Here is a 10,488-nt window from a genome sequence, read left to right as displayed (position 1 = left end):
ATAGCCATAGCAACACTAAAGAGGGCCTTGTGAAATATATGATTACGATGTACCACGGGAATTAATAATTCTCAGGCCACTGTCTTAAATTGTAACCAGACTGTTTTTGTAAGGAAGTTGCTCAGTTTATGTACACAGAACACATAGGACTGCATTCTAATTGGGGGACCAGTTTTATTTAAAATTTATATCTCAGAAAGTACTTAAATTATTCTACTTAATATGCCTACGCTATATTTGAGTGATGTTATGAAATGTTTTGCTAATTTGACCCTTCCTGATAATTTCCTGAAAGTCTAAGTGAGTACAATGAAAGAATACCATCTCTAAAAATGGTTTTAATATCTTTTTCCCCAGAGTAAAGAATAAATTTTTTAAAAAATTAATAATTATACAAATTTATCATTCACTATAAAAAGTAATTTTATAAGACACTATGTCGGTTTTCTTCTTCGGGTTCCCCAATTAAGTAGAACTTTAAAAACATACTGTTAGTTTACTAGATTTTAGTAGGTCAGCATGCACACCAAAAGTGTATTAAGGTGGACTGCTCTATTGATTTGCGGTGAATATCCTAAAGGCTCAAGGCAGTTGTCTGCGGAAGGGGAGGGAGGGCCATACATGATCGAGGTCATGCGCATCTAGCCAATTTGTAAGACGATCCAGCCTCTCCAAGCCATCAGCAATTCTTAGCATAGGGGCACACTCATGCATTCTTGTCAAGTCATCTTGTGAAAGGCTGCCTGCTTCCAGCTTGGCTTGGATGTGCAACCTTAATAAAACTCACTGAGGTCTGGGAGAAAATAGCAGATCTGCAGCAGATAGGGTAGAGGAAAGGGTCTAGAATATGTACACGCAGCTGACTAAGGCAGGCTACACGCTGAACGGTTACACTGAGAGGAAACCATAAATCTCGGCTACTATGCAATAAATATCTCAAGTTTTAACTAAGGAAACTATCTTTACTGTGAAATTAAAAAAATAACATTTTAGAACAAAGCTAACAGATGGCTAGTTTTCTGTGATTCTTTTACAAAAGCTTTCTTTGAGAGGGGAAAAAGTCAAACAAACAAGCAGTTTTACCTGAAATAAAGAACTAGTTTAAAGGTCAGAAGAAAGGAGCAAGTTTTGCGAGAGGCACGGAAAGAGAGTGCTGGCAGTACAATGACAGTTTTCCTTTCCTTTGCTTTCCTCGCTGCTATTCTGACTCACATAGGGTGCAGCAACCAGCGCCGAAATCCAGAAAACGGTGGGAGAAGATATAATCGGATTCAGCATGGGCAGTGTGCCTACACTTTCATTCTTCCAGAACACGACGGGAACTGTCGTGAGAGTACGACAGACCAGTACAACACAAACGCTCTGCAGAGAGATGCTCCACACGTGGAACAGGATTTCTCTTCCCAGAAACTTCAACATCTGGAGCATGTGATGGAAAATTATACTCAGTGGCTGCAAAAAGTAAGTGATTGCTTTCAGTTTCTAAATGCACGGAGCCTTTTCTGTTCTTGCACTGCAGCTAACTTAGAGTTCCTTAGGGAAGCATGTGTGTGTTTACCTTTTTGCTCAAGGGGGGCAGTGTTTGCAAATGCAAGACGGCTCTCTCCCTGTGACTTCACGGGTGAGCAAACGTTTTTTAGGCTTGTGCAAGCCTCTGAAGGTATGGTGACACCCCGTCTGTGTGCCTAATACTGGCACATTTTATGACATTTCTGGTTTTCCCTTATTTAAAATTTAGCTTGAGTTTTCTATCAATATCCAACTTAAAAAAAAAAAGCATGTATGTCTTGAGTAATTTAGTGAAAAAATAAAGTAATAATGACAATACTAGTTTAGGATCAAATCGATTTTACACCAAGAAATTTTCTGCAGCTAGGACAGAAAATCACCACCAGATACTTATTTTTCAACCTCTAGTAAAGTTAATATGAAATGAGAGTAAATACAAAATATGCTATTTGATTGGAGAACTTGAATAAGTACATAAAGGTAACAATTTCAGCAAGTAGTAGTATAGTAAAGGACTGATTTCTGTCATATATTTCTTCTGTCCTTGAGAAAAAATCAGGAAGATTTATTTTAATGTGAACTCATCAGTATGAGGTTGTTTACCCACTATGAAAGGAGAAATTGAGCCAGTGGTGGCTGTTCCTGAAGATATGCACCTGCAGATTTGGGCTGAACACAACATGTAGGCTTTGGTATGTTCCTGAAGTACCTCTTTCCTCAGGACATCGTAGTTATACACAGTGCAGTATGGGAGTCTAAGTATCCAGATAAATGTTAATGTTGAGTATGCATTTAATCCCAATTTGTAAAAATCAAATTAAACATTTTATTTAGTTATTTCTGTATAAATCATTTAAAAGCTTTGTTGAAAATATGCCTATAAAGAAATAACATACTTTCTTCAGGTCATTCCCTCCTTACTCTCTGTTTAATTGTGTAACAGGTAAGCAGAAGATAACAAGTGTATTCAAATATATCACTGGAAGGGTGGCAATGTCAACGTTCCATTTGTGGAAAGCTTCTCCCCCAGGGATCTTTGCTAAAAATTCACTTGGTGTGTATGGGTAGGAACACAAGGAGTCTAGTCTTCTTTAAGTTAGTCTGTTAACAGAACAAACCCTTTAAGAAGATAAAAGATAGGGAAAGGACAGATGCTCTATTTTGTTCCTGTGTGGTCACGCTCACTTAGATCACCTCCTGCTGAATCATGCCGAGTAATAGTTATTTTACTTTTTGTCCACTAGGGACTGAACTAAGATCACTGTTATTTTATTTGACAAATTAACTAAAACTTAGTAGTTTTAGAGTTTCCAAACCTGGAATTTTAGTTAATCTTTCTATTGTAGGTTACAGGTGAAAAAATACATAGATAGGCAAAATAATAGAAAGCAAGGAGAATTCTGCAGTCTTTTGATAATGTAGCTTAAATTTCAGGCACTAATTAAATGTAGCTTAAATTTCAGGCACTAATTGCAGCAGCAGTTTATAATAGGATATTTATTTTTTTCCTTTCACAGAACTTATTTCCGTCGTGAACAAGTGAATTTGGTTGAATAGCTTATTACTATTCTCAATATACCGCCCATATAGTTTTTAATGAGAATTTAATCATAAATTAGTCTGGATTCATTGAGGGAGTTGGAGAGGGAAATTTAGTTCCAAATTGTCTTCAATGAGCTATTCTACCAAAAATGTAATATTTTGTTTGCTTAAAATATACAATCAAAATGGTGATTTAAACATAGTAATGCATTTTTGTTGTTGTTGCTGTGCAGTTATTAAGCAGTAGCAGGGTAAATACATGATTCTGCTGGGTTTAAATCATGCCCAGGCTTCACATGTTAGTGTTTGAAATAAATTTGATATTTGTTTGCATTGTTTTTGATCAGTGATTATGAGATAGTTTTCAGATTCTAGCCAGGCATAACTATGAAAATGTTCTTTGGTTATATTGACCCTTGCTAGCGTGAATCAAGCCGAATATATGCTGAAAATGTCCCTGTTGGTATGAGTCAGAGCAGTTTGGCTTGACTATTGTCCGTTTAAATTTGCATGTCTTTTGTCATTGTTAATGCTATTGGTTGGAGGATCAAGAAACCAAATAAATGCATTCAGCAAAGAACTTGCTAAAGGCTTTCATAAATTTCCCTTAATTAGAGGTTTTCCATACTTCAGGTTCTAAATTTCATGTAAGGTACTTATTTTGATAATTCAAATGTAAATCTTTGTTATTGTAACCATTTGGTATGCTTAATACTATAATTTGTACTACTTCTATTTTGATTCCCAGTAGTTGTGTTAGGGTAAGAAGCAATGCACTGCAGAAACTGAGGCTATCAGTGTTAAGTGTAAATAATTCATCCATTTATTCAACAAAATAATTAATCAAAGCATATGATTTTTATGCAGCTCATATCATCACTATCAGGAATTTTTTGATGCAGAATGTGTATTAATGCTAGAAGCAGATCGATGATAATTTATATTAATCTATTACCTTCCTCGATGTTTGATAAACTGGGTTGTTTTAAATATTCTTCAGAAAACACCAACTGTCACTATAAGTCAGTTTATGAGACTTATACTCTCCAGTCTCATTCCTCAACTTTTCTGGTCTTGCAACTGAATAAGATGATAAGCAAGGTGGTCAGCAGGGCATAGGATGTGTTGGTCACTGTAAGTACTGGAACTGTTATGGCACTGGTCTCTTGATGCGATGGATTTAATTCTCGGAGATCAGGTTTCCATGATAACTTGTCGATTAACACCAATGTGAGATAGGTTTATAGCATTATCCTTACTTTTCAGATAGGGAAAAGCAATATACATAATTGTTCAAAAAATCACATTTTTATTGAGTGAAACACCTGGGCTATATGTCTAGGTTTGACTCTCTTCCACCATATAGCTCTTTTCAGAATTATTAGCAAACCATACCCATTACCAGAGAGTGACCAGATCTTGGGATAGTGACAGTAAGCACAAAGGCCTTTGTGTCTTCGCCACTTTCTTGTGATTCCTTTCTACCTTTCTATGACACAAATGTCTGTTGTTTAATGTCTACTCCACATCCTGTGCTTCTTGAACTATTGTTTTCTTTCTTTCATATACCCAAAGTTCACAAAATTGTGTATTTAAAATATTCAGATTTATTGGAATTTGGGGGAATACTTAGAAAGTCTGTTTGGCCTTTGCCAAGTGGTGTCTTTTCTTTTTTTGGTTGAAAGTATAAATACATTGAGTTAAAAAAACATGCCTTGTAACAGAGAACAAGAATCTATCTACTATAAGCATTTCTCACTAGCTAAAATTGACAAATTGATTGTAAGAAATGTAGTTATGAATTACGATCCAGAATATTTTAATAAATGAAATACTTTTAATGAAGTGCTTGGCTAAATTTTTCTATTGACAACATTTTTTGACTAACAGCATCCTCTACTTGAATATTGTATTCTTTTCTTCAGAGAATTAGTATTTGGCGTGCAGTTACCTGAAGTATATTAATGATGATGATAATCTTTTTAAAAGCCCTTGTATTACACATATTAACTCATATTAATATCTACTCATCGAAGGTGACTTCCATGAGGCCAGTGATCTTGTGTGTTTGTCCAGTGTCATTTCCCCAGGGCTTAGAGTAGTATATCATCCATAGCAGATAGATAATAAATGTTTGTTGATTGAATAAATGGATGCCTTGTCTATGTGTTGCAATCTACATTTTATTATGTACTGTTAACATTTTGGATATATACCTTCCTTCCCTAAGTAGGTTTTAAGTTGTCTTTTAAGCAAGGACTATGTGGAGGAGGAAAAATAATTTTCTCTCTACCCTTCTAGGTTCATGGCTGAGACTTTTCTATAATAAAAAACATGTTAACAAGAGAAAAACAAACAGAAGTTTAATAACATATGTATACCTCCCGTATACATGGGAGATACCCAGAAAAATTGAGTAACTCCCCCAAATGACCCAATCTTCCACCTTAAATACTGTCTCCAGCTAAAGACAAAAGATGTTGGGTGGGGAGAGCCAGGTTTTCAGGTAAAACATAGTAAACAAGAGTATGGTTGTTATGAAGATTTAAATCCATGCCTTCTTCATTGATAGAGTTGCTAGAGGTTTAGTCATCTTCCTCTTCCTGGTACAGAGAGTGAGACACCCTTACAAATGGAGATCTCCCTTATAAATGTAAATTTCTCTTATAGAAGGCTAATTTCTACTTGGTTTTTAGAGCTTTTCCTATGTCTGCTGTTTCTTAAAAGTATCAGCCTGAAATAATCCTTATGCCAAAAAGTCATAACTTGGCATGACATATTCTGCTCCCCTTCAACTACATCATGCAATTATTTTTGTCCTAATATTAATTTAAAAGATACTGAGTCTAGAATATGTGGTATTAATTATCCAAGTTGTATTTAGTCAATGGTCTGGGATCTTAAAAACTTCTATGAATTCATTTGTCTTCTTAATTATTCTTTAAGAGTCATGTTGTTGCTGGTTTCTCCATGAAATGTACCCACACTCCACTTATCCTCAAAGGCTGAGTTCTCCAGTGTTATCACATTGCATGTATCATGTTAGCACTGCATTTCCATGTTGTGTGGCTGTTGTCATTTTCATTATTTGTTTAGAGGGCTGTTCGCCTACTTAGACTGTGAGTCCCTAGAGCATAGCAAAAGTCTCTTTATCCATCTTTATATCCCCAAAAATGTTTATTGTCTGAATAATATCTCTGTTATCATAATATAAAAATAAAAAACATCACATGTTCAAGTGTGTGGTGCCATGTATAAAATAAAGCAAGTTAAGGGACCTTGCAACTGCTTTCAGATGCTAAAGTTTGCTTCTAAGTTACTTGAGGCTCATCCTGTGGGATGAAAAAGAATTTTATACTTCCAGACCCATAGGCAAACAGTTACTGCATACAGGAGTGGCATATATTTACATATATTTATAATAATAATATGTGAACATGTGAATCTAAGTAACTAGAACTGACTTCTCATCTGCGCATTGTTTTCATGGCTGGTGACTGTGCAAAACTAAGCCAAAGAGGATACTCTATGTTTTATTTGCACATGTGAGGGGATTTCTAGAATGTGTAAAATGAGCAGACAGTTGATCAGTATGTTTTTTAAAATTTGTCACTAAATTTGAAGAAAATATGCATATATGATTTATGCATAGAGATAAAAAAAATGACAATTGCCAAAAAGGTTAATAGGAATAATTGTCTTTTTAACTCAGTTGTAGAAATTTCTCCACCAACTTCATTTGAGAGTAACCCCTAATTTTCGAGCTAAGTAGAGCTCTTTAGTTAATGCCTCTGTATTAACTTTTCAATGAATAGTTAGGTTTTATCATTTGCTTGTTATATTGTAGAATTGAAAGATCCCAGAAGGCATAAAGACTTTCTGGGCCCCAGAAGTTGGCATTTGGAGCTATAACAGCCTTTTGGATTTCTCTGCAGGAAGGAGCAAGCCTTCCCACAAACTGTCTCCATTGGTGGATGTCAGGTTTTAGGAGCATGGCAGATAGGTTCTTTTCTATGGGTGATTGCAGCCTTTCTTACTCCAGACTGTGAGCTTTCTTTTAGTAGCACTCATTCATATGTAATTATTGGTTCAGTGTAATTTAAAATGAATGAGAATGTACCATTCTTTTCCTTAAAATCCCCCTACATTTTTTCATTACATGAGAAAAGGATCCAGATTCTTTACCACCTGGTCCTGTATGATCTGCCCCCACACTCCTCTCTGGATTCCTCATTTACCACCTTTCCCTCATTCCAGACACTTAAATGACTTTAGCCTTCTTGTTATATCTCCAGCAGACCAGATCTTTGCTGTCTCAGAGACTTCACATTCTGTTTGCCTAGCTGGGAAAATTCTTGCCCCAGATGTTGGCATGAATGACTTTTTCTCTTCATTCAGGTCTTTGCTCAGAAATCTTCTCAGAAAGTCTTCACTGAGCACCATTACCTACCACTTTCCCCCACTCTGCTACGTGATTTTCTATCATAATATATGTATTATTTCTTCATGGCATTTAGCACTGTGACCTTCTATTGTTTATTGTTTGTCATATAATTTATTCCATCTACCTCTACTAAGAATGTAAACACAACAAGAGGTCCTTGTCCACCTTGTTCCATGCAGTACACCTTACCCCTAGAAGAGTGCATGACACATAGTAGACTTCGGTAAATATTTGCATAATATATTCTCCCAGACCCTATATGCTATGAGATAAGAGACTGTGCCTGTCTTGTTCACTAGTTCTTATTTATTATTTTATGTATTATTTTGATAGCAGATAGCAGATCTACTTTTCTTGCACAATGCCTGGAATGTAGTTGGAAAGAATACTTTCTTTTTAATGACTAGAGGAATGAATGAATTCCATGGGCATATTTTGACTAAAATTAAATATATATATGAAAATGAGACTTAACTATGTTCTGTACATTACCCTACTAACTATGTAATGGGAGAAATTTTAATTAGTCCTGAGTTTCCATATTCTGTTACAGGGGTCAGCAAACAATGGCCCTTGGGCTAAATTGTGCCTGCTACCTCTGTTTGTAAGTAAAATTCTACTGGAATACAACCACACTCATTCCTTAATATATTGCCCATCCATTATGTAAATAAAGTTTTATTGGAACAGAGCCATACCCATTTGCTTATGTATTGTTTATGGCTGCTTTCTTCCTATAAAGGCAGACTTGAGTAGTTGCAAAAGAGACCAGAAGGCCCACAGAGCTTAAAATTTGACATCCAACCCTTTACAGAAAAAGTTTGCTGACCCCTGTTCTATATCACAAAATGAATACAGTATCAACATTGAGACCATTGCAAGGTAAATTGTGAGGTTTGCTGTGTGGGAAAAAGATGACCTTCCAGGAAGCCAAATAATCTTCAGGTCTGTGCCAGTTGGCATAGAGCCTGTCTAAGCCATTTCTTGGTGTGGTATTGGGACATGCTGTGAGGTGACATTTTAGAGTACAGGCAGGGAAATTTCATGTCTTTTTTTCCCCCCTGCCCATCTTGATGTGAACAGAGAAATACTCCAAAAACAGATACACGTTAAAAAAAGAAAAAGCACCTGAATAACAATACAAATCAGCAGCCTCTGGTTAGACGAGTCTGGGTGCCCGGGGGTCCTCTGCTTTATGTGCCTGTTTCATCCTGTTTGTTGTGGCATTAGCAAGAATGTTGACAAAATATCAGAGGCATTCTATTTTCATAGAAATGGGACTCTGACTCAGCCTTCTACATTCAGTCTATTTAGAAACCTTTCCTCCTTCTGTCATTTGTTTTAGATGCAAATATTACAAGTGTTCCCACTTACGTAGGTGATGAGAGGGGAGGAGCAACAGGTGGGACGCTCAGCCACAAAATATAGAGGTTTATCAGCCCCTATACTATAATTTGCTAATGAAGGAGGTTTTGTTTTCTCATTCTGCATGCCTTGTCTCTGTGTGGAAACATAAACAGCCTTTTCCTGGGCCTTGTCTTCTTCTATTCTTTTTTTAATACCACAAGCTATATTGTGTCATTTGCTTACATGCACAGCCCTAATAACATTCTGAGTCAGCCTTGCCTTTTGTTCCAATACAAGATTATCGTTTGCTATGAAGTTGGGTAGTTCCAAACTCCCTTTGGTTCTAGCCCCATGGTCTGAGGGAAGGAGGGCCTCTTAGTGTTTAAATCTCTTTACAAAGTGTACAAAAGATGTGCCCCCTCCCTTATCAATGAGGTTTCTAAAGAATGAAGCACTCTGTGGATCATATTTTCTTATATTTGGAGGCTCTGTACCTAAACACTCTTCTCTAATTCTTACATAGAAATATTGGAAGTGAGAGGTTTTCAGCCTTGTTTAGTCTGTGTTGCCTATCCAAATGATCTGATTTCTTCCTTTAAACAAATGAAAAGGTAATATTTAACCGAGAAAGTGATGAAAAACATATAAAGCCAGATATGACCCTACTGGTAGCTAATAATTTCATCAATAATGTATTTGGGCACATGCAGATTTTTTCTTTTGGCAGTAAGTGCTGGAGAATATAGAGCAAAATAAATGTAGTAAATTATATATACTATATGATTATACAGCTTACTACAGGTCTACATTGGCATGTATTGAAGTTCGTGTTGAACTATTGAAAGTGCATGCAAATTAACATCAAGCTGTGTCTAAAGTAAATTGGTAGCTGAAATATTAATAAAACGCAACTGAAGTGAGAATATCTTGAATTGTTAGTAATATATACATGGAAGCCATCAAACTCACTGGCATCAAATTGGTAAAATTACTATATATTTCTGTGGAACAGCTGATGTTAATTTTGGAAGGTGGTGTATTTTAAAGTTTCGTTTCATGTGTAATTTAACTTATTAGGAAGGTGTACACTTTACAGATAGTCTCTATTTTGTTTATGAAAGCTGAATGAGTTGAATTATAAAACTAGACCTAAAGATTATTGGAGGGTTTCCCTCCTACACTGTTGGTGGGAATGTAAATTGGTGCAGTCACTATGGAAAACCGTAGAGAGGTTCTTCAGAAAACTAAAAATAGAACTACCATATGATCCAGCAATCCCACTCCTGGGCATATACCTGGACAAAGCTATAATTCAAAAAGATATATGCACCCCTCTGTTCATAACAGCACTATTCATAATAGCCAAGACGTGGAAACAATCTAAATGTCCATTGACAGATGAATGGATAAAGAAGATGTGGTACATACATACAATGGAATACTACTCAGCCGTAAAAAAGAATGAAGTAATGCCATTTGCAGCAACATGGATGCAACTAGAGATGATCATACTAAGTGAAATAAGTCAGAAAGAGAAAGACAAATACCATATGATATCACTTATATGTGGAATCTAAAATATGGCACAAATGAAGCTATATACAAAACGGAAACAGACTCACAGACATAGAGAACAGACTTGTGAT

The 10,488-nt window shown here is 35.9% G+C and overlaps 1 protein-coding gene across 2 annotated transcripts in view; it reads left to right on the top strand.

Moving 5' to 3' along the window:
- The first annotated feature begins 1,164 nt into the window (after nt 1–1,164).
- The window catches only part of ANGPT1 (angiopoietin 1), a 246,296-nt gene continuing 236,972 nt past the window's right edge, over nt 1,165–10,488 (top strand). For both annotated transcript variants that reach the window (XM_060115906.1, XM_060115905.1), the window contains exon 1: nt 1,165–1,461. In XM_060115906.1, coding sequence (XP_059971889.1) covers nt 1,165–1,461 — 297 coding nt within the window. The remainder of the gene's footprint in view (nt 1,462–10,488) is intronic.

Source organism: Mesoplodon densirostris, chromosome 13 (genome assembly GCF_025265405.1).
Source record: "Mesoplodon densirostris isolate mMesDen1 chromosome 13, mMesDen1 primary haplotype, whole genome shotgun sequence".
NCBI lineage: Eukaryota > Metazoa > Chordata > Mammalia > Artiodactyla > Ziphiidae > Mesoplodon > Mesoplodon densirostris.
The sequence above is the reverse complement of the archived record's forward strand: the minus strand, read 5'-3'. Positions and strand labels throughout refer to the sequence as shown.